At 42.5% G+C, this 25,085-nt stretch overlaps 2 protein-coding genes across 11 annotated transcripts in view; both read left to right on the top strand.

Annotated features, from left to right (window-relative positions):
- LOC128607008 (leucine-rich repeat-containing protein 49) overlaps positions 1–6,125 on the top strand; it is a 47,474-nt gene extending 41,349 nt beyond the window's left edge. For 4 of the 10 annotated variants that reach the window (XM_053623613.1, XM_053623612.1, XM_053623615.1 and 1 more), the window contains 5 exons: positions 205–439; positions 1,278–1,463; positions 1,790–1,899; positions 4,049–4,202; positions 5,282–6,125. In XM_053623613.1, the coding sequence (XP_053479588.1) occupies positions 205–439; positions 1,278–1,463; positions 1,790–1,899; positions 4,049–4,202; positions 5,282–5,497 (901 nt within the window). In that variant the 3' untranslated portion in view covers positions 5,498–6,125. Of the gene's footprint in view, positions 1–204; positions 440–1,277; positions 1,464–1,789; positions 1,900–2,150; positions 3,208–3,919; positions 4,203–5,281 lie in introns of those variants that run through there. The other 6 variants (XR_008385787.1, XR_008385789.1, XR_008385788.1 and 3 more) reach the window with 6 other exon arrangements.
- Positions 6,126–11,904: 5,779 nt separating this feature from the next.
- LOC128607001 (thrombospondin type-1 domain-containing protein 4-like) overlaps positions 11,905–25,085 on the top strand; it is a 52,750-nt gene continuing 39,569 nt past the window's right edge. Inside the window, exons 1-9 of the mRNA XM_053623602.1 lie at positions 11,905–12,306; positions 12,424–12,472; positions 12,753–12,822; positions 16,199–16,542; positions 16,800–17,205; positions 18,020–18,122; positions 18,278–18,410; positions 18,499–18,584; positions 19,568–19,704. Coding sequence (XP_053479577.1) covers positions 12,450–12,472; positions 12,753–12,822; positions 16,199–16,542; positions 16,800–17,205; positions 18,020–18,122; positions 18,278–18,410; positions 18,499–18,584; positions 19,568–19,704 — 1,302 coding nt within the window. The 5' untranslated portion in view covers positions 11,905–12,306; positions 12,424–12,449. The remainder of the gene's footprint in view (positions 12,307–12,423; positions 12,473–12,752; positions 12,823–16,198; positions 16,543–16,799; positions 17,206–18,019; positions 18,123–18,277; positions 18,411–18,498; positions 18,585–19,567; positions 19,705–25,085) is intronic.

The following is a 25,085-nucleotide window of genomic DNA, read 5'->3' as shown; positions in this document are numbered from 1 at the left end:
TTGAAGGGCACATGTGTTACCGATACCATTTCTGTTATTAAATTAAAGCTAACTTCACGAGCAGTTGTTTTGGGCAAGGATCCCGAAAGCACTTTAGCACAAAGATCAGTCAAAGATTATACTGCCTCACGCTCGCTCTTTAAGTCTTAAGTAGCTACGATAAGGCCCTGACCTGTTAATGCTCTCTGTCTTTGACGTTTCCAGACTCCAGGAGGCAGGGGGCGCCAGCGTGCAGAGTCTGTCTCTGTCTGAGAGCCACGTGGCCGAGCTGGACGGCGAGACGGTGCGTCTGTTCGGTCCGGGGGCTCTGGAGACTCTAGAGAGAGGCTGGGGGGTGCAGACAGCCAGCACCGTCACTACCATCGCCTTCCGCTATATCCAGTTCGACAGCATCGTGCCCACTCTGCCACGCATTCGCCTCAAATTCCCCAACCTCACGGTCAGCCAGCGTTCTCTACACCACCACTCTTATCATCCCTAATGTTCACTGTAGCGCTGTGCATGTCTACAGGTTCATATTCTGGGTATGAAATAAGGACAGTTCTGAAAACCTGGAACTGTTATGGGACTCGATGGGACGTTATTAGCTCTCAGTTCTTCCAGAAAGGCTTTCCTGGTGTCCTTGCTGTCACAGTAACTTCTCTTCTTGTCTCTTCTCTTCTCTTCTACTCTTCCTATTCTTTTATTCTTCCTCTCCTTTTCCCTTCTGTCATCATTCTGTCCTGTCCTTGTCTCCTCTGTCTCTTTGATCTTCTCTTCCCGTCTCTTCTCCTTTTTTCCTCTACTCTTCCTATTAAATTTCTCTTCCTCTGCTTTTCCCTTCTGTCATCATTCTCTCCTGTCTTTGTCTCACCTCTTTGCCTCCTTCTCTTCTCTTCTCTCTACTCGTCCTCTCATTTTATGTTCTGTCACCTTTCTATCCTGTCCTGGTCTTCTCTGTCTCCCTTCTCTTCTCTTCTCTTCTCTTCTCCCTTTTCATCTACTCTTCCTATTCCTATTATATTCCTCCCTTTTCCCCTTCTGTCATCATTCTCTCCTGTCCTTGTCTCCTCTCTTTCCCTCCTTCTCTTCTCTCTACTCCTTTTCTCTACTCTTTCTCTCATTGTATCTTTCTGTCTTCTTTCTATCCTGTCCTTGTCTCCTCTGTCTCTCTTCTCTTCTTTTCTCATCTCCTTTTTCCTCTACTCTTCGTATTAAATTTCACCTCCTCTACTTTTCATTCTCTTTGATGTATTTCCCTCCTCTCTTTCCCTCCTTCTCTCCTCTTCTCTCCTCAGCACCTGATCTTTATGGAGACTAATATAACACGGCTGCTGCAATTAGCAGCTCTAGCGCAGGTAAAGAGGCTGGAGCAGGTGACCATCGATCCGGAAGGAAACCCCGTAGTGAGCCTGGCTCTGTGGCGAGCCTTCCTCATCTACAGACTCAACCACCTGAACCTGCAGAGAATCAACGGCACGGAGGTACACACACCTGCACACACTGGCATCCAAGCACAAACTGCACTGCATACGATCGATAGCAGCAGCATCGGCAGCAGTGTGTCACTGTAAACACTAAAGATAGACAGCGGACAGGCTTATTCATTAAACACACGCACAGACATTAACTTCGCATTCACAGCTAATGATGTAGTCGTTACAGGCTAATGACTGGATGGCGAGAATGCATTTACTCTTTCCTGCATATTGGCAAGACATTTTGTGGTTCCAGTAAATACAGCACATTAAATATGTTTGCTTTGTTGATCTTTTATTTAACATCTTATCCTTTTCGTCCGTGTTACCAGGTGACACTGAACGACGTCATGGCGGCCGAGCGCCTTTTTGGGACCCTGGGTCACGTGGCTTCGACGGAAACGCCACACTGTCGACTGCTTCTGCTGCTGGAGGAGTCTAGGTGTGTGTTCACGTGTAGTGCACATACAGTACATGTGTGTGGCGTTCTCGTGAGTCTGTGTTTGCTTTTCGTCTCGCAACGACATCCGAGTAACAGTTTATTACCCAAAATGCAGTGCAGTGTTTGAGCTATGTGTCTGCTTGAGTGACTGTGTGGTTGTGGATTGGATTTCGAATACATTTGGCATTTGTGTGTGTGTGTGTGTGTGTGTGTGTGTGCCTATATATTGACCCGTATTTACTCTGGAGCAGGATGGTACCTGCTTGGCATCAGCAGGAGTTCCTCATCCCGGCCAAACCCACCTCTGACTCCATCTGTCAGCTCTGTTCAGTAAAGCTGCTTATGGCACCAGACAGCACTGCAGCGCAAAATTACCCATTAGTTCCTCTGTAGCTTCACAGTGCTGTCACATTTAAGCCGGCGCCTCACGATAACATCTCAGAAACCTATCAGACCCAGTTTCCCGAAACCCGTTGGACCCAGATGTCTGAAATTCTCAGCCACACTGACGGTGTGGTGGCGATAAATCTTTTCAAAAGCAATGGATTAGTAAACGTATTCCTTAAGGGTATCTATCATCCGTACGGAGTAAAACGCATGGAGTGTGCTGTTATGGGGAAAATAATCAACGACCGAGTGGCGTGATCCAGCCTGACGCCATTACCATCCTGAAGTTGATTATTTCCTATAACAGCATGTCCCTAAGTGTTTTATTCCTCTTATACCACAGCAATTCTCCCAACCTAACAATATATTATTGATTGAAGAATGACATTTTTATCTGTTTATAGTTACGTTGTGGGACGTCCATGAAAAACATCTGCGCTAAAAACGTCGTTCCCTCACCAGCCTCTTGGAGATAATAAGACAGAAGTATGCATCTTGGCATGTTATTAAGAAACCTTTACGTCTTTCATATGTGAGTGTTGGAGAACTGGAGACTCGTTCCTAAGCTCACAGAAAACGTCACCCCTTTCTGATGAATCGGATTTGAGAGTACAGTAGCGCCGTGGTATAATGGTATAACGGAAGTCTTGTGATTAGCTTCTCGTAGATTTTCCTTCCTGTGGCACCCCGTGAGGTGCCAAAAGGCTGTGTGTGTGTGTGTGTGTGTGTGTGTGTGTGTGTGTGTGTGTGAATATTTTATAGCTGTATATGAGAGTGTGTACACACATACTGTATGGCAGTGTGATGATGGCAGGCCAGTGCTTGTTCAAGGCAGCTGCCATTTTTAGCCCATGAGAGAGGGAGAGAGAGAGAGAGAGAGAGAGAGAAAGCGAGAGAGAACCTAAGCATCTCAGGCTCCAGGTGAGATCTTCTAAAACATACTCTCTCCCACGCCTCCTTCCAGCTTGATCGCCTACCCATGAGCTCATATTTCACTATGTACTGTAATGTTCTAGATATCAGTTTCATATTCTACTGTAGCATCTCCTCATTCAGGAGCTTTAGAGTAGAACCTTCACACCTCCATTTCTTACACACACATCTTTCATCTCCTACCTCTGATTGATTAAAACCCTGAGCCACACACACTGTCTCGCACACACACCCGCTTTCGTGCCGTACCCTGCAGGTAGGCAGTGTGTTGTTGGATCGCTGGCAGAGAGAACCGGAGCCGGCCGGTTCTGTGCTGCCTTTCATCCACCTTATGATGGAACATTACTCATTACTCCTGTTCCTTCCCACTCCTCTACATGTATACATTATATTACAACTGGGGTAATCGTGTTATCTTTCCCACACACACACACACACACACACACACACACACACACACACACACGGAGTGCTGTTCTAGGAAAATAATCCGTGACAGGATCAATTCACTGAAATGAATTATTTTCCTGTACCAGCAATTCTTCTTCTTATTATTATTATTTATTCATTAAAGAGTGACACTTTGCACTTTTTATCCGTTTATAGTTGCATTGGTCTTGTGGATCGTTCCACTTACTATATAGCAGCTGTAAACTCTCTCTCTCCTTTTTTTTTCCTCTCTCTCTCTCTCTCTAATAAGTTAATAAGACCAGAAAAACACAGAACGCAGAAATCGGCGAGCACAGAATCCGAAAGGCTTTCCCACGTCGGAAAATTTACTGACGGTTACAAAGCGCCAACCTCGAAGATTCACTGTCTTTCTCCGTAGGAAGAGGCAGCTGCAGTTCTTGCTGGAGGGCAGAGTTCGCAGGTTCGGTTTGAGCCCTGAAGAGCTGAGGGAGAACGGGAAGCTGTTGGGGGAGAGCATGAGCCGCGCACTCTTTAACTACCACAGCAAGGATTCCAGCTCTGAGAGTCCAGAGGTGACACACACACACACACACTCTTTCACACACACACAGTTACTGTAGATACATAGACCTTGACAGTTATTCTGTCTTTCACTATTAACAGATGCACATTATAGTATTATACAATGAATATTTTACATACATACAGTTCATTCTGCGTCACATGACCTTAAGAATACTGTCATACACACACTAGACTAATTCTGCTTCACACTAGGTAAGTAAGTTGCTGATGTCGATCTAGAGTTATTTATTCTGGGCGTGTAGCTTTTAGGGGCGTGGTCCACATTTTGACAGTCAATTTAAGGCTGTCTCTTTTTTAAAAAAAAATTTTTTTATTAAAATATACACTGAGTCAAAAGTTTGTGGACACTCGACTGAAATGTTTCTCATGATCTTAAAAACCTTTTGACCTGAAGGTGTGTGATTTAAATGTTTGAAATCAGTGTCATAGACAAAAATATAATCGTGCCGACGTATCCATTTCTTTCATTAGATGAAAACGAAGATTTTATTTACAAATAAATCTTTACTTAAACGGACGACTCGAAGCGAAATATTCCAAGCAGCCAAATTTCTTATTAATAAAGGACGACATGTTGTCCGTTTTACGTGTATACTGACTGTTAATGTTGTGGGACTTCTGCAGAACAAGTTCTCATGCAATCTCATGCAATAATGCATGCACAGTCCTCTGTCGTAAAGACTTTCCCATGTTGGAAGACTTAAATCTAGCGATCTAGCCATAGGAAATGATTAAACTATTGTTATTCGTTTATTCTTACTTTTTTTAAAAAAAAATTTTAATTCCCTGATAGTATTAAATGGGAACAAGACACGTGTATGAACCGAAGTTGTAAGAGGACAGAATTATAATGACACCCCAGAGCATAGGATTGGATCTGGAGCCTAATTTGCATAGTATTTGCATAAAACTGAGAAGTTCTATTCACATATCGACTCCACAGATATTCGTGTTGTGCTTTTCAGAGGAATGAATTCATTTTACTGTATATTAGAGTGAAACTCGGGTCTCTCAGTCATTCCGTGTCCAGCTCGTCAATTCTAATCCCAGCTCTAAATGTCCTCAGGAGAGCAGCAGCGAGGTGTCGGAGCGCAGCTCCGTGGTCGATCAGTACCTGCGAGGACTCGTGCACACGGCGTCCAGCACCAGCGTGAAGAGAGAAGCGCTGCACAAGCTCTGGCCCACCATGTTTGTAGAGATGGTGAGGGACTGCGTGCTCGAGACGAGGGACACACCAGCGTACACGCGCGCCTGCCTCGACACGCTCTCCGACACCAAATGAGAGGGAGGAGAGCGATGAAACGGAAAGTGTGTGGCGAGAAATGAAAGGATGTTTACTCCGCCCAGGAAAAAAAAAAAAACAAATTCCTCACGTTTTTTTTTTTTTTTTTTTTTTTTTTCTTCTTCGTCTTCATCCGTTTCCAAACACAGTCTCCTATGGAGATTAGTCAAATGTAGAGATTTTGAACTGACTCAGAGGGACAGACTGACTCTTCTGTGAGACTCGTTAACACACACACTTAAGCTCTAACTGAGAAAAAGGGAATGATCTTTGAAGAAAACAAAACATGATGCCTGTGATGTTTTTAATGCTTGTTCACCCACTCACAAGTGTCCCAGAGGAGCAGTAAAAGTCATACACTAGTGCGTTTTGCTAACGTCGGTCTTCCTAACGGTGCTGCTAATACAGACACAAAGTGAAAAATCCAGTCTGGTTCTTTTTCTGTCCGCTGTCTAACTGCGAAACACTAGAAGAGATAAGACAGGTTTATGTTTCAGCATCTCTCTCTCTTTTTATGCTGTCGGATCAGATCCAAATGACTTTTCTTGCACAGAGGTTGTTGGGTTGTCTTTTTTTTTTTTTGCGCTTTTGTTCTGTATTTTACAGGATATTAAAAGAGAATGATGAACTCTTGACTGCTCGGCTGTTTGAGTAATGAAAGAAAACACGGTGCGTTTCCAAAATCAACAGCCACCACCGGAGACGGCGCACCAGGAGTGGGCTGAATCTGTCAAGGCGGTACTCCGCCTGCATACATCTTTTCAGGTTGCTTGGCAGAGCGTGAAAAATGTTCTTCTTTATCGGTACAAGTTCACAGGAAAGTCTTAGGTGTGTAATTACCAGGGTGAGGAATGTGCAGTAGTTAGCTTCTCATCCGTATAACAGGAGTGTTTTTGTTTCAAAATATGCTCTCTACATATCCTTTAATTACACGCACACACACACACACACACACACAGATACAGATGTTGTATTGCTGGTACGTTGATCTGTAGACAGATCACTTTTATACACATGATTACTGTTAATTAAAAACAAAAAAAAAAAAAAGAGGGAAATGTACAAGGGGGCGCACGGTGGCTTAGTGGTTAGCACGTTCGCCTCACACCTCCAGGGTCGGGGGTTCGATTCCCACCCTGTATAAAAGTGTATAAAAGTATACCACCGTAGCCCTGTGTGTGTGGAGTTTGCATGTTCTCCACGTGCTGCGGGGGTTTCCTCCTCCAGTGTATGAATGGGTGTGTGAGTGTGTATGTGTTTGTGTGCCCTGCGATGGATTGGCACCCTGTCCAGGGTGTACCCCGCCTTGTGTCCGATGCTCCCTGGGATAGGCTCCAGGTTTCCCCCTGACCCTGAGAAGGATAAAGTGGAAGAAGTTGGATGGATATGTACAAAGTTATGTAGATTTATAGTCATGCGCTCATGGTTAACGTCCTTCCTGCATTCAACAGGTACAAAGTCACACACACGGGCTCGAACCGGACATTTTGTAAATGATTTTCTTTTATATCCTGTATGATCCCATATAAGGCACTGAGGAGAAATGTGTAGTGGTGTGGAAAATCTGTCACAAGGTGAAATCTTAACACTTTTACAAGTTCCCATAAAGTGACACAACAGAATTACTCGTCTAAGTTGTAAAGAATTATACGTTTAAAACAGGAAATGAGTTACACTGGGTGTCAGGTAGGATGTGTGATACCCAGGGTATGGCGCACACACACACACATTCACACCTAGAGCTAATTTAAAGTAGCTAGTCCACCTTCTGGCATGGTGTTTTTTTTTTCTTGGCAGGTGTGAGGAAACTGGAGAACCCGGAGGAAACCCCATCACATGCACACAAGACCAACAGAGAGAACATGTGCACCTCCACAGAGCTCAGGATCAAACCCTGGAGCTGTGAGCTTAAATCGCTGGATGAAATCTGTCCGATTAATGCCGAAGCAGAACTCCGGGATCAGGATTAATGAGCGACGTCTTCACTGGATGTGGTGGGATTTAAATCTGCAGTCCTGTTTGTTGTTGGTTTTAATTAATATGGCTTGTCCACAGAAATGTCACGCAACGTGAAACACTGCTGGCAGACCTGCGTAGAGCTAATCCAGCTCTAATCCTTCGATAGCAGCGCAGGAAAAACCCCAAGGCAAACTAACTCACATCACTGATGTGTGTGTGTGTGTGTGTGTGTGTGTGGATTAAAGGCTGATGTGGGGCACACAGGGAAGAGTTTCAACAGTCCGCAGAAATCAAACAGTGATTCAGAAGACTTGGCCTTCATTCTTTTTTTTATTTCCATTTCAAAGTCCAAGATTAAACGTGGGTTTAAATGGAATGGAAACAGCATGTAAGTTTTCTCTAAACAGATTAATGTTATTTAACATTTACGCAAGGAGTCTCCAGTGTCAGCGCTTTGTAAAAGTCAGAGGTCAAGCTGAACTTTAAGGTTTGCAGCACTGGAAAGGCTTCAGGACTACAGCACTACCTCGTCCTGATTGGTTGGATTTTGCTGACCCGGAGTGCTACAGAGACTAGAGTGTTTTTTGTTGTTTTTTTTCCCCCCCTAAGCAAATATTTTATACTACAGTGACTGAAATATGTGGAGAATCCCAACCCACTAAATTGTTTTACACCACCAACAACAACAAAAATTGCATATCCCACCTTTAATGTATTTAAAGTTTAACTGACACTGTATCTTCAACCTACATTAAGTGGCCTTTGTATGCAGTAAACCATATGTTCCCAACCCTGGTTCTGGAGAACACACTGTCTTGTACATTTTACTGTTGTGTTTTTTTTTTTTTTTGGAGTGTAATGAACCATTGATTTGAATCGAAACGCATCAATCTAAAGGCAATGATCACAAATTCATTATTAATGATGATGATAATTGTATGTGTGTGTGTGAAAAATAGTATTAAACTGATGTGTAAATAGGACAGCGATGTGATTCACCTGTATCTCTAACTGATACATTTAAAATCGTCCTTCTCCATATCATCATCATCATCATCATCATCATTCATGAATTAAAGGTATCCCTACCCAAGTTCTTGTCTCGTATCAATCGGAGACTACTCAATCGAATCGTATCATATTGTGTGGAAGTCTGAAATGTACACCTCTAGGGGTTTTCCCTGCTCTAACACACACACCTCATCTCAGAAAGGGCTGTTAACCCTTTCAGACCTGTTTATTATTTATTACACACACAAAAAAAAATTTCCTTCACGTATTAAACCCACATGAGAATAAGAAACTTTTTTTTCATATCCACTGCAACATGGCTTTTTTTTTTAGGGGGGGGAAAAAACAACAAATATCTAAGTCATGTGATGTACATTACAATGGAAGTGCTGTTAACGTGCTCAGTTAGTTGCTCGGCTGTTAACATTGCTTGATGTGGTCAGTTGAAGCAGGTCATTTGTGCCGGCCCGAGGGTTCTTCAGGACCAGGGTTGGGAACCGGTGTGGTACACTTACTGTACAATACAGGTCACGTTTCAGGTTTACGATTACTGACTGGAACCCATCTGTCCATCGAGGAACGGGTTGAGAAACAGTCCACCAACCCAAAATAATCCAGCCAACAGTATGCTGTGGTCAGAAACACACGGAACATGGGTAGAGGTTGATTAACACACAGTGCATGTAGGAAATGATGAGCTTTAGTGTCGAATTGTACTCCAAAAAAGTGGATTAACATGGAAAGTGTGTTTAATAAAGATGTGTTTAATAAGAATATAGTCTCTCACACACACACACACACACACTACCATGTGTAGTGTTACTGCTATCACACAAACTTCATGTTCCTTTTTACACCTGTGGTTTGTAGAACTTCACCCGTCATGTGTCACACTTTTCTCACACTGGTGCACTACGCATCTGAATTTAATTTTCCACATCATTTTTTTTTTCTTCACGTTTCACACGAATCGTTCATTTTTCCCTCCACGTGTGATTTTGTTACCAGGATTAGTCTGCATTTACTTTTGCATTCATGTTTCACGTGTAGTTTTTTTTTTTTTAGAGTTACACAAGATTTTCAGGTTAGTATTTCATGTATGTAATTCTTTTCATGGTTTTTTCCCCCACGTTACTTTTCCACATGTAGGCCATGTGGTTTATTTTTTTTTCTCCACATAATGAATTCATTTGTTCATTCTTATACATGTAGTGCATGTGTTTATAACCCCCCAATGATGATTCATTTTTTTTTTTTTCCCCCATATGTGATCATTTGTGGTTCATTTATTTAATTTTTTCTACATGTGATTTATTATTTAATTTTATTATTTAATTTTTTTTTTACATAACTTGTTAATTTTCATGTGGTCATTTTTAACTATATAGTTCATGTTCAGATAAATGTTCACGTGCAGTTTCAGGACATACGATCACGTGTCACATGTATGTGATTTTTAAAATCAAAATATTTCTCTCTCACACTCTCTCAGGTCCTCCTTCAACAGGGAAAACATTCACAGCCTGTGCTGGAGTGCTTTACCAGGTGACTGATCCTCTCCATTAAGGATACTCTCTCTCTCTTTCTTTCTCTCTCTCTCTCTCTCTCTCTGTCTCTCTCTCCCTACCTCTCTCTCTCCCTCTCACTCCCTCTCTCTCTCTCTCTCTCTCCCTCTCACTCCCTCTCTCTCTCTCTCCCTCTCACTCCCTCTCTCTCTCCCTACCTCTCTTTCTCTCTCTCTTTCTCTCTCTCCCCCTCTCTCTCCCCCTCTGACTCCCTCTCTCTCTCTCTCTCTCTCTCTCTCTCTCTCTCCCTCCCTCTCACTCCCTCTCTCTCTCTCTCTAGCATTTTGGCGCATGCAAGTTTCTTCTTGTGGCTTTCAGTGTGCTGGAAATAGAAGTTCAGGATGTAACTTTTCTCTGCGGTGGAGATTATGCTCTGTCACGATGCAGCAGGTCGGCGGGATCCGTGGCTCTTATCTGTCCAAACTACACTCCGTGAGCGCGCGCTTCATGCCGAGCTCCCGGTGCTAAATGAAAGCTCGGTATTAAAGTGGAACCGCGACCAGAGACAGGTAACACTTCACACTTCACTCTCCTGATGTTCTTAACTGGTGTTTTCTGAAGTTTAAAGCCTCGATCAGGCAACCTAAAGCTTTAAAAAGGTCTTTATAACGGACAAGGAATCTTCTTCTTCTTCTTCTTCTTATTATTATTATTATAACACGCTTTTTCAACAATATCCTATTAAATATTCCAAATGAGTATTTATGGATGATCTTTACTGATATACAAGAAATATAACACTGCGACTTTTGGGAATATTCATCCATTCATTTATTTTTATGGAGGCTATTCTGCGCGCGAGCTGGGAATACACCCTGATTGGGACAACTATCAAACACACACACACCTAGGAGTAATTTAGCCTAGCCAATGCACCTACCTGCATGTTTTTTCTAGAAGAAAACCTACGTAAACATGCGAAATTTACAACCCACAGCCCTAGAAATTCTAATGGTTTCCACTACAAATACCATTACAACCCATCAGTTAAGCATTAAAACCGTTACAAACACTATCAGTCCTTAATGGTATCCACTAGACATAACATGCCACCAACAGAAGGCAGCAAGTTAGCAGTAGAGACCCACGGGGACCATTAAATAGTTTCCATTATAACCATTAAAATGATCACAAATTCTATGAAGGTTTCTATTATTATTTTGTTTTTGTTTACAGTAGAGAGCTATAACGCTATAACACTGCACAGCTCCACATATAGTAACCTAAGACAAATAATAAACAGATTAAAAGGCATGTTATTTAACCAAGAAAAACCTATAATCGTTAATACAATGAAGATTTCTGTAAGGAGATGTTTATTTAACATTCAAGGAAGGAGTCCCCAGTGTCAGCGCTTAGAAGCAGTCAGTACACAAACTTTCCTCTAGGGGAAAGTTCAATGAAGGAGGACGTCACGCTTTTCAATTTCAGAGTAATAATTAACATAAAAAAGAACGAGAAAAAAGAGGTGGCTATAACGTAAGAGCTTTAATGTAAGCTAGCTTGTTTCATGGCCGTACCACGACATCAAGCATAACGTAACTGTTTTTCTTGTTTAAACCTTCAACAAGTTAACAATTTACGGTTTAACCACAAGGAACAATGTTTAACCTATAGCACTTAGACTTAAAAAGAGCTGACGCGCCGCATTCCGCCATTTTTGATTCGGATTCAGCTCTTCCGCTCCGGTCCCGTTGCATTACGGGATAGCGCAGTGTCCATTGGTTCCATACTGCAGAATCTCGGCGGAAGCAGTAGGTCATACGGGTATTTCTCGCCTACTGTTTTATGAATACTGAGAATTCGGACATACTACTGCTTTGGCATACTGCTTTTCGCCTACTGTATAGTAAGGTAGTAGGGATACTCAGCTCAAGAGTCCATTGCTCTCTGTTAAATCACAGCAACACTTAGCCAATCATGGGCATCTGTGGGCTCATGTATGCGGAAGAGGGTTGATAGCGCTTCCTTCCAAGTGTTTTACGCAGCTTGAAAAGCAGATGTGGTTGGTTGGCTTCACATCTCTTGGAGGAAGCAAGTATTAGCCTTCACGCTAGCCAGTTGGTAGCTGTTTAATGATGGGTGGGAATCAGCCAAGACTAAATTAGGGAGAAAATGTTGCCAGTGTCCATTTAGTCTACAGGGTGAAGTGTTCTGAGGAGAAGAAAACAGTTTTTCAAACTGTCCCTATGGAGTAGTTCGCTTCATGGGCTGAACTGTCCAGATTTGGTGCTGCATTTCAGTGAAAGAGCCCTGAGGATTCGTGAGTTAGAGGTCAGCGCTCATGGTCATGTCCTGTGCCACACAGCGAGAGGACAGTTGCCAGCTTGAGGACTTAATTGAACACTGCACTTGACCACCAAAGCTGACGCACTGTTTTTCATTTCTCAGGTAGAGCTGTCCACTTTCTGTCCAGCATGAACAGAGTGTCATGTGTAAGGTAAGAACACAGACAGTGATTTATCAGCGAGTGTGTTCCGAATTTTCAGAAAGGATACACATTAAAACCAAGGCTATCCAGGAGATGCATTCGCAAGCTGCACTTGTTTGTCAGCTGTTGCTCACGTTGCAAATTATCTCCGGATAAAAGTCATAGCATCTTGCATAACTGAATCGCAGGAGCTGAATAGAAAGACCTGAAACAGCCACTGTAAATCCAGCATCCTACTATGTTGTGCTCTGAGAAAGTTCAGTAAAGGTCATTTGACTTTTCTTCACAGTGTTGTCATGGTTATCGCCCTGATTTGGACGAACCTCTCCGACGGCCAGCTCACACTGGACCACAAGAAGGTAACGCTGGCACCAGAGACGCTCTTGAACTTTCCTTTGGCAAAACATTTAAACTGATTTAGGACTTTTCTTAGCAAGCTGTTAAGATGGCCCCTTCAGGTTTCATCTAATTCTGAAACGTCAGTGAGCCTCGTTACATCCGAGAAACTGCTCATCACAGTACAACACCAAAGTACATTCTGTATACAACCGGACAATTGTTATTATTTCTGGAGTCCGGCGTACTGGATTTTAAACAAAGCAAAGATTATGTCAGATTTCCATCTATATTAGATGAACCCTTAAGTTTATTTATACATAGAGATCTTGAATTTAGAGAAATCAATCTGTACAGTATTTGTTGTTATAAGTCATTTTGCAGTTATACCACAGCATTGTTGAATTCTCGATTCTGATTGGTCAGAAGGTGTTGATTACATTTCTGACAGTTGTTCTGGCAGCAAAGCAAATCACAGGTTTTATATGAATGCGCTATTCTGTGTGCTGAATGTGTTTCCTGGTGATCTTCTGCCAAGCCTGTAAATTTTAATTGAATTAAGTTGCCTTTAATTTGCCTATTACTCTCAATCCCAGAAATGTTCCACTTTTTAGCCTTGAAATGCTCTACAGCTGGTTCGGTGAATATTTGGGGTTATTGTCCACCTGCCAAGTGAAGTGGCATCCAGTGGGTTCTGAGGCATTTTTTTTTTTGGATCTGAGAAGTTAAAATCCTTTTAATAATTAAAAATTTTGTCATCAAATGAACCAGTTGAAAATATTAGAATAAAGAATTTATAATACAGAAATGTCGACCTTCTGAAAAGTATGTTCATTTATGCGCTGATGCATAAATTTTGCACGAATTACTGCATCAATGCGGCGTGACATGGAGGCAATGTGGCACTGCTGAGGTGTTCTGGAAGCCCAGGTTGCTTTGATAGCGGCCTTCAGCTCGTCTGTATTGTTGGGTCAGGTGTCTCTCAGAGATTCTCTATGGGGTTCGGGTCAGGCGAGTCGGCTGGTCAGTCAAGCACAGTAACACCACGGCCAGCAAACCAGTTACTAGTAGTTTTGGCACTGTGGGCAGGTGCTGAGTCCTGCTGGAAAAGGAAATCAGCATCTCCATAAAGCTCGTCAGCAGATGGAAGCATGAATTGCTCTAAAATCTCCTGGTAGACGCTGCATCGACTCTCCACTTGAGAAAACACAGTGGATCAACACCAGCAGACGACATGGCAACCCAAATCATCACTGACTGTGGAAACTTCACACTGGACTTCAAGCTACTTACATTCTGTTCCTCTCCACTCTTCCTCCAGACTCTGGAACCTTGACTTCCAAATGAAATGCAACGTTGACTTCCATCTTCCCCGTGATTGTGGTTGTGTACTGAACCAGACGGAGAGATTAAACCCTCAGGAAACCTTCGCAGGTGTTTTGAGTTAATTCGCCGATTAGAGCGCTTCTCAGGTCATCAGGACATTTCTGTATTATTAATTCTTTATTCTAATATTTTGAGATACTGGATTTTTGATTTCCATGATCTGTAAGCCGTAATCATCGAGATTAAAACAAAAAAAGGCTTGAAATATATTTCACTTTATGTGTAATGTCTAATCTAGAATATACGAAAGTTCCACTTTTTAATTAAATTACACGGAAAAAAAAAAGAACTTTCCTACGGTATTCAAATTTTTTGAGATGCACCTGTACACCCAAGCTAACATGCTCCACTGATGATCATGAGCAGGTCTATTAAACGTTCCTCTTGGTCCCATCCGTCCATATGACTTTGTCTCAAAGTTTTTAAGAGGCAATTTTAACAGCCTTTTATCATACACAGTTCAAACTGCTTCAACATGACAGGCAATTAACATCAATGTTCCTGCTTAACCACAAAAGCCCTGAAACACAGCGGGGTCCTGAGCGCTGGAGAATGTATAATCAGCCTGTGTGAAACCCCCTTTCAGAAACCCAGTTCTGGTGCAAAAACTGTGGCATGGATAGAAAACAAAAAAAAGATGCGTTAGTCGTAGTTTGCTGATCTGAGACCAGTTTGTCTGGTTGGGATTAGGGGAAATAATGCTCATCTCAAAGCAGGGATTTAGGGATACGTTTTCTCAGAAAAAAAAAAGAAAAGGAGTGGAGAAAGTGAGGTCAGATGTCCGGAAGACCACAGAGAGCATTGAGAGGTCATTAGCGCTAAGAGGAAAGAGAGACCACAGTGACCATCAGATGTAGTTCCAACAGGTGATGATGAGGAAGAGGTCAGGAAATATTTTTGCCGTTAGCATTCCTCCGTGACAGGGTGATTAGAAACTGAAATTAACTTTCATTCAAGGTTTTAGTGACGGACAGGTGATTTGACCTCTCACTGAATCCACCCTGGACTTTCCACTCATAGTACAAGTTTGTGTGGATCAGCTGTTTGACCCCTCGGTGACCTGGAAGATGACTGAGAGTTTGAGTTACAGGAACAGGCGGGAAGGGGTTTGGCACATTTGATCTCTGAATAGCCGTCTGGCATTGACAGACAGCTGAGGATGCCGTGCCAGCAATTCCTACCGCACAAGCTTTATTCTCTGTGGACCACTGCTGCGTGCTGCTCTCCAGGCCTCTATCATATTAATGTACTCATTTTGAGAGAGAAAAATGTGTGAGGAGGCACCCATTCCGAGCAGGAACTGACAACAGTGAATAGATGAACATACGGTACTGTAGCAACGAGCAGATAATAAAACCAGAGCCCGTAGAGCAAAAATACACATTTTTCAACAGGTACCGAGAATATAATATTCTAAAATAATTCCAGACAAATATAGTGCTGTATTTTTTTTTTCTAAACACACACGCAGTTATGTATTTATATATTATATATGTGGCAGTGATGGCTTGCCGGGTTATCGATCAGAAGATCGGGGGGTTCAAGCCCCAGCGCTGCCACTGTTGGGCCCTTGAACAAGGCCCTTAACCCTCTCTGCTCCAGGGGGCGCTGTATCATGGCTGACCCTGCGCTCTGACCCCAACTTCCTGACATGCTGGGATATGCGAAGAAAAGAATTTCACCGTGCATATGTACATGTGATCAGTAAAGTCTCATTATCACTCATTATCATTAATTGAGATGAAAAGCGTGTTTATTTGCAAAATACTTATTAGAAATATCATTACTGTGAATCTTAATTCAAGTTGCTGATTAATTTCAGGCTTTAGGTATTAAGCCTTTAAAGTATAACTAAATACCATTCCCACAGTATCACTGTACTTACTGAATATGTTTGAATATAAATTCCAAAAAATATCGAATAGAATGTTAATGTTTAAAATTGAAGGTTTTTAAAATTGAACATTCGTTTGAAAAAAATTGAACTGTGTTTCTCGCTGTATTTGGCTGCAGGTTGCTCCTAGACAAGTGGTCGAGCCTCAAATTTTGGACAATGACTCTTCTGGATTGTGGGGCTCTTGGGGTCCATGGAGTGAATGCTCTCGCTCGTGTGGTGGTGGGGTACAGGAGCAAAGCAGGCCGTGCTTACGCACGTACAGCTCTCCGGCCACAGTTTATTCCTCCAGACAGGGTCCTCACATGGGGCACCAGGATCCGAGTATTGTCATATCAGCATTAAAGCCCTCTGTGCCCGGGCATCATGGTAATAACAGTCCTCATCCAGATGCTCAGGGGTCACACCATACCAGTCATGGGGAGACAAGAAAGCAGCAGAGTGAAGCACGGCCCGGGAGGCGGTATTACTTTTTATTTGAATAATTATTATTTTAAGTTGTGATTGAAGAGATTAAGCTTTTAACCACAGTTCATTTTGAACTGGTCACTGTAACAGGACTTGTGGTATAAATTATAGTATGTTTGACCACTTATCTAAGGGGCTTCATCAGATCTACTGAGTACTACGGAATGAAAATTTCCCACGTACGTAAAACACCTATTTGGAATTTATGCCTATTACGTTATGTACTTTGTGTACCGGGTGTTTTTTTCTCAGGCGAGGCGGCAGCACTCGGATCATGCCAGGGATGTACGGTTACGGGAAGATGCCATATGTGGTCTCCCCACAGAGAGATCCTGGACAACCCGTGTACAGCCAGCGACAGCGTCGCTCACCACCTGACTACAGATACGGCAGCTATAGACAGCAGCAGAAGAAGTACAGAAATACTCAGCAAAGTTCTCCTCAAAATACCCATCACAGTATGAGCCAGCAGGCATCCTGGGTTCCCCTTCACCAGCCCAGCTCGGGTCTCCAGTCTCAGGGGAAGCCGCACCCTCCTGGCACACTCGCATCAGGTTTTAGCCAAGCTTCAGCTCCTGGGAGACCTCATAACCCCCTCTCGCTGCCAGCCTCCTCCTGCTCTGGAGTTGCCAGCCAGTACAAGATGTGCAACATGAACGTAAGAATCTTGAATATTTCAAACGTGTTCATTATGATGCTGAGATTTCATACGGCAAATATTCTATTGCACAGTATGACAAGCATTCCGAATGTGCTGAACGGGCAGCTGAGTACGGGATAAAACATGATGGATTGTGGGAAATAATCAACCAAGGAAGTTGATTGTTTTCCAGTATTAGAATGTCCAGAAGTGTTTTATTCCTTTTATACCAAAGTAACAACAGCAATGCCAATAATTACAATGGTATAATATTCATTCAATTATAGCACATCATAATTTTTTCATCCGTCCATAGTTACATCCCAGTCGATGACCGAGCAGAATTGGGCGTTCAGCAGCACTGTAGTATGGCGTGTCTAATTTACCGTACAGGACATCCGAGGACGTTAATACCTAACGATTTTGTCCTTGAAATGTTTAAGCTCTGCTATTGTGTGTAAAATTTCCAGTGCTTGTTGAGGCAGAGAGGGTTTTGGTATGTGCGTATGTGTGAACAAGGTGGGAGCTGACATCTCCTCAGAGCGATCATAAAATCCAGATTTACCCAGGGGATGGGAATGTTACAGAGGCAGGGGTTTAGGCACACTTATCTCTCTGACAGCTTTAAAAGCGTAGGTCAGAGATTATACGTGGATTAATTGCGAGATGTGAAACGACTGTGACTCAGGAGGTGTTATGGTTTGTGCAAGATTAATGTACGTTATGGGGATAATACTGTATCTTCTTCCACATATATAATAATGATTGCAATGACAAAAATCTACAAAATCAGCACTTATTTACTCTTTGTGTGTGTGTGTGTGTGTGTCAGCCTTGTCCCCTTGCCAGCAGGAATATCAGAGACATCCAGTGTTCCTCCTATAACAATCACCCCTTCATGGGCCGGCTCTATGAATGGGAACCTTTCAACGAAGGTGAGATTTTCATGTCGCTTTCTTTAAATCCGTTGTCTTTCAGATATTTTGGCGTCTTCGCTGCTATACGAACCGACATGTAATGTTAACGTTGCTGTTTGTGTGGCTTTAATGCATTTTATACCGTCATTTGAGCTCTGCAAATGATGTGTTAGCGTCACCAAGCAACGGGAATCACACGGCGCATTTACAGACTGTTTGGACATTAATAAGAAGAGCACTTCAGATACATGTCAAAATGTCAGCTTGCTTCACCAATGAAAGGATTGTGAATAACGCAGTTGGAATGTAAGCAAATTAGGTTTATTACATGTGGTGTTACCTTTTTTTTTTTTTTTTTTTTTTTTTTTAATCCTGCTTTTTTTTTTCCCCCCAGTGCTAAAATGTTCTGTCATGTTGGTGCATATTTCAGATGTGCAGATCATTTCTGGATGAGATTTATCTTGGATTTCCCTAAAACAGGTGGAAATGAAACCAAAAAGGCCAGGGTTTTTTTTTAAATTATTTTATTTTTTTTAATTAATTAATTATTATTTTTATTTTTCGACAAATTTTGCTTAAATTTGGTCAGGCCACATGGGTTCGTATGGTGATGGTGATGTAATTTATACTACTTTATAGAGAAATACTTTTAAATCTGTAAATTGGACGTACCACGGCGATTTTTGCCATACATATACGTAGCTATTTTCTGTTATCGCTTCCGAGCTGCTGGTATAGAATAAACTTCTGACCAATCAGATTCGAGAATTCAACAGCGCTATGGTGTAAAAGTCTTTAATGGGTTTTAAATGATTGCACCATTTATCACATTATCATCTTTACTTGGCGCTCACTGAACCCTAATGTGCTGTAATTGGTCGTTGATTAGTGTGTGATTAGCGTGCTGTCTGTCTGAGAGGAGTCTGGCGTACTGGTGTTTTCTTCAGATATTTTACGCATCACATTAATGTCCTTTCACTATATGTCCTAATATAATGAATGACTGGGTACTTCCTCAAGCCATAAACTACTATCATACTAAAATAATATGCTGTGAAAGGAAGTTTTCGATATGTATTGAGAGTAAAGTGCTTTTTGATCCATTTGCTCACGGGCTGAGGAAACACCACAGAGCGTCATGTTAAATTTAACGGCTTTAACAGAAGGGGTCAGGGTCAGATCTGTGAGACATCTGAGAGTGTGACGAGAGTGAGAAATGGCCCACATGCTTGTTTTCATTCTAAATCAGTCTCTGGGTCTGAAATACTCCTTATTCCCAGAAACACCAAGTGCATTATGGGTATTCTGTACTCTCAAGGGTACATTATTTGAACATTGTGGGAATTCATGAATGCACAAGATTTCCTCCTGTGTTTCTACAAAATGGGAAAATTCCCAAACTGATTTGTGCTGTGAGTGTTTTTGTTTTGTTTTGATTGTGTTTTTTCTGTAATTCCTCACAGTTCCTGGAGAACAGCTCTGCGAGCTCAACTGCCGTGCGATCGGATACCGTTTCTATGTCCGCCAGTCGGATCGGGTCATTGACGGGACGCCGTGTGGACAGAACGAGACGGCCATCTGCGTGGCTGGGACGTGTCAGGTAGGAGAGACGAGTCTCTGATACACATGTGTACATGGATGTCACTCGCTGCTCGCTCGGTCATTATTTACTCTCATTTCAGTGAGTCAGATTATTTGACTCAGGAGTCTTTCGGCTCCCGAACAGCTCATCGCCGGACAAAGTTTGCGATGTATAGTGGCCAGCGATTTCTCTTCTTTGTACAGCCGACATTGTTTCATTAAATGTTACTCTACCTTCTATTGAACAAAATGACTCTATTTTGCATTGTATTTTAGCAAATAATATTTTTTGCTCATTAAGTACGCTTAAATCAGCAAGGCACAATCAATATGCACCGAGTAAGAACATTACGAATCCCTGCATGCTTGTTGTACCCTGCTGTGTCTGTGCTTTTTTTGAGAAGATTTATTTCCATTTATTCCGATAACTGATTGCATCGCATGAAACAATTATATCATTTACGCAGCTGAAAGCTGAATATCTCAGACGTGAAGCATCTGAACAGTTACTGAAGATAAATGGAAGAAAGAGTTACGAGTTATTGGCATACAATGGTCTACAGTGATAAAAAAAAAAAAAGAAGAAAACTCGCATATATGTGAGTTGATTCTTAACGTTTGCGTAATTCCTCAGCAGTGCAAATGAATCTACATGTACACACCTCGGAAAGTGGCCTTGAGCTCCAAAATGCACTTTTAAATGTTTTTTTTTTTACTATGTGTGTGGCCTACAGTACATGAAGCATGACTTGGGAGTACTTAGTCCAGCGTAGGTGGGAACTCCTTTAATACTGCTTAAAAAGCATCTCAGGGGGATTCCTCAAGAATTCAGTTGAGAAAACGCCAAGAATACATTTCTGGAAATTTCTAGGCAAAAATGGCGACTACTTTGACGATGCTAAAATATTCAAGAATTTTTTCATTGTGATTTTTAATCACAACATAATCCCCATGTGGGGGTGGGGGTGGGGGTGGGGGGGGTAAAAAACAAAGGATGAGTGTCAGACTTTTGACTGGTAGTGTGTATTTAAATATATTTAACATACCGTAACTTCTTGTTGTTGCAAAACATTTGAAATTTAAAAAAAAAAAAAAAGTTACCAAATGTGGAGTTAAATTTGCCAAAAGACGACTTGTGAGTCCTCTCTCCGTGACTGAATTTCATCCAGTTTAAAAGATGTACAGTTTCTGTCTGATTTAAGTAACAAATGATTGTACGATTAATAAAAGAGAAACTCTGATTTGAGTAGCTTATTATGGGTTTAAGTAAGTGTCGTGTGCGCAGTGGCCAGCAGGAGGCAGTAAAGTACAACCGAGTGTGGTTTAAAACATCCACAGTATGAGTTCTGAGGCTTTGTTCTGAGTATGTACTATATATTCACTAACTGCATTACATTTTCCAGAAAAAAAAAAAGGTTGAATTGTTTCTGTCACGAGATACACACACTCTCACACAGTCTCACACACTCTCACACTCACACACACATTCACTCACCTTGGTCCTTATTTATTATGCTTGGCTTCTGTCCTTGTCCAGTTCTGCTTTGCTGGCTTTTTTTGTTGTTGTTGTTGTATTTTTTTGCATTTACTTTGACTGATTTTTGTCCTGAATATTCACTTTTGAAGTTGGATTCGTTACGAGGGCTGATGAAACTCTCACTGCTGGCTCAACAGTTTCTACTTTTGATGCAAACAAAATGCGAACATTTTCTCTTATATAAGATATAGCCGAGTGGAAAACATTTGCATACCTTTAGGATTGACAAATCTTTCTAGGGTGCCCTTACAGTGGATAAAACATGATGTGCCCTAATGGCTATCTTTGAAATGGGGGGGGAACGACTTGATGAAGTGCCCTTCAGGGTGGAAAACGTGGTGAAGTGCACTCTAGGTGGCCCTTTCAGTGGGGAATGTGATACAAAGCCCTATAGGCTCCCCAACATGGGAGAAAATGAGATGAAGTGCCCTCTAGGTTCTCCTGTGTGCGAGACAACGTGAAAATTAGTAACTGTTGTGCTCAATAAGGTTTCGTTGACTTTAGGGCTGTGTGACTGTGGATCACCAGAAGGTTTCTTTGCCTTTGTGGCTGTGTTAAACTCTGTGGGTCACTGGTAGGCATTTCTGCTTTCAGGGCTGTGTGTGACACTATGGGTCAGCGGTAGGTTTCTTTTCCTTTGGAGTTATATGTGAGATTCTGTGTGTGGACTGTGACTCTGTGGACCACCAGAGAGTTTTAATACTTTTTGGGCTGTGTACATCTCCAAGGGCCACTGAGGTTTTCATGACTTTGGGACTGTGTGTGATTCTAGTGGACTTTACTGCTTTAAGGGCTGTGACTCTGTGGACGCTGGTAGGTTCTGATGCCTTTGGGGCTGTGTGTGATTCTAGTGGACTTTATTGCTTTAAGGGCTGTGGACGCTGGTAGGTTCTGATGCCTTTGGGGCTGTGTGTGATTCTAGTGGACTTTATTGCTTTAAGGGCTGTGGACGCTGGTAGGTTCTGATGCCTTTGGGGCTGTGTGTGATTCTAGTGGACTTTATTGCTTTAAGGGCTGTGGACGCTGGTAGGTTCTGATGCCTTTGGGGCTGTGTGTGATTCTAGTGGACTTTATTGCTTTAAGGGCTGTGGACGCTGGTAGGTTCTGATGCCTTTGGGGCTGTGTGTGATTCTAGTGGACTTTATTGCTTTAAGGGCTGTGGACGCTGGTAGGTTCTGATGCCTTTGGGGCTGTGTGTGATTCTAGTGGACTTTATTGCTTTAAGGGCTGTGGACGCTGGTAGGTTCTGATGCCTTTGGGGCTGTGTGTGATTCTAGTGGACTTTATTGCTTTAAGGGCTGTGGACGCTGGTAGGTTCTGATGCCTTTGGGGCTGTGTGTGATTCTAGTGGACTTTATTGCTTTAAGGGCTGTGGACGCTGGTAGGTTCTGATGCCTTTGGGGCTGTGTGTGATTCTAGTGGACTTTATTGCTTTAAGGGCAGTGACCCTGTGGACGCCGGTAGGTCCTGATGCCTTTGGGGCTGTGTGAGATTCTAGTGGACTTTATTGCTTTAAGGGCAGTGACTCTGTGGACGTTGGTAGTTTCTGATGCCTTTTGGGCTGTGTGTGACTCAATGGCCCACCACTGGGATTCACTGACTAGGGATTTTGATGCTTTTGGAGCTGTCTGCTTGACTCTCTGTGCCACTGGTCAGTTTTAACACCTTTGGGGCTGTGTGAAATGCAGATTCTCGAGTAAAGGCCTAATGTTCTTCAGGTTGTGACGGATACCTTGCTCATGTCCTGCAGCATCGTTTGTGGTCTTGCAGTTCCAATCAGGAATGTGAGCGGGGGTTGCTCGGATTTGTCTTTGCTGCCGGGGAATGCACGGCGTTGGAGATTGTTAGAGGTCAGCATCGTAAATTACGCCACCACACAGACCAAAGTGTCCAGCCAACGTCGCCGCGGCAAAGACGATTGGCTGAGTGGAGCTGAATGAATGGTGTCACGTGTGCTCTGTTGGAGGACTGCTGGAGTTTTATGTGTCAACAGTTATTTATGGCTATTGAGCTGGGTGGTTCTGTGACAAAGCCTCCGTACTGACATGGTGAAGTTGTTCCAACCTATAGCAGCATCATTCAGAGCAGAGACCGAGAAATGGCACAACTTTTCCCTTATTGCCTTAACCGAATATGATTACATTTTTTCAGAATGAACCGATGTGTTCCAAACAGATATGAGACATAGATATAGATAAATAGATATGATATAGATATGAACATAGATGGTAAATGGTCTGCACTTATATAGCACTTTTTTAACCTTAGTGGTTTTATTAAAGTGTCTCATTCACACACACACACACATACACACACACATACACACACACACACCAATGGTAGCAGAGCTGCCATGCAAGGCTCTAACTTGCCATCGAGAGCAACTTGGGGTTCAGTGTCTTGCCCAAGGACACTTCGGTATGTGGAGTCACGTGGGCCGGGAATCGAACCGCCAACCCTACGATTAGTGGACAACCCGCTCTACCACCTGAACCACAGCCGCCCCCTATAGATATGAACACGGCGCACTGTATGGGAAGTTTTAGAAAGGTTGCTATACTTTCCAAAACATTCCATTTTAGGCAAACAGTTCAAAGAAGCCTAAGACTCAGGTTGTAGTTTGAAAGGTAGAATTGTACGTTGTAAGCGATTTGGATGAGAAATTTTACTTTAATACGCATTTCTACTGGGCTTGTGTTTACAGCATGAATCTCATATTTCAGCACACTGATGTTGGAACAAATCTACTCAAGTGCAAGCCACATTCATTTCAGAATATAGATGTTAGCCTTACAGACCAAAACCATTTCCTTTCAACCATGTTTCTTTTGTGTATGAGAGAGAGAGAGCACTTGTGGTTGTTTTTATGCTACAGCCCCGTTGCTCCGTCTCGGTCTCCCAACATCACAACAGTGTCAGAATGAAACTGCAAATAATAAATCGACCACAAATGTCGTATGTGGTCACGTACATAATGACGCAGAGTGTAGAGCTTGTTTTTGGAGGGATGTAGACACTCAATCAGAGAGTGGGCACAGCTGACTTTCCCACAAGGCTGGCTTCCTCATCTCTCTCAGGCAGAGAAAACTGCAAGAGCTTTTGGAACTGCCCTCGAGGCTGGAGATCAAACATGAATCTCTTGAATCTCTTCTTGGCTCCAGACGAGCTGGAGTTCTCTAATATCCCGTAAAGACGAAGTAAGCAAAGCCCTGTTCTTATTGACTCTCCAGCAGGGCTTAGCCGTGCAACTCTGTTTTCCGTGCGGGCATTTCTGAGCAAAAACTCTCCAAGATGACAAACGCAGCCTGGCGTGCTAACCTGAGCATGACTCTTAACTGTGCCTTCTGGCACTCTCCGTGTTCACTTTTTTTCTCTCTCTCCATTATGGTTTTTAGCTTGTCGTTTAAACGTAGCAGTCACTCCTGCAGTAAAGAAACAGGATTCCAACATAAGCCATGACAATTTCAACATTGGTTCGGATGAGAATCTGTAACTGTTTCTGCCACTCCAGTGAGCTCTGAGCGATTAAAGACGAGACAGCCCGCTGCACGTACACCAGCTTTAAGAGAGAACACTCGATCAAACTTTTGGCAGATTTTGGAGGATAATTCCAGGGATTTTCTTTCCTCTCCGAACTAATCTCTATCTGTAATATCTTCATGAGTAAACGATGAGACAAACATGAAAGAAGGCCATCCATCACTCACTTTTATCCAACTTTCCACCACTAGAGTAATACATCAAACGTATTCCCTTTTTCTAGGGATGCATCGATACTGATACTGGTATTGGGTATCAGTCCAAACTTCAGCATCTTCCTACAATACAAGTAACCTGATAAAACATCTGAAACATAAAATCTT

Source organism: Ictalurus furcatus, chromosome 4, assembly GCF_023375685.1.
Source record: "Ictalurus furcatus strain D&B chromosome 4, Billie_1.0, whole genome shotgun sequence".
NCBI classification, from domain to species: domain Eukaryota; kingdom Metazoa; phylum Chordata; class Actinopteri; order Siluriformes; family Ictaluridae; genus Ictalurus; species Ictalurus furcatus.
This window is presented reverse-complemented; position numbering and strand designations above follow the sequence as displayed.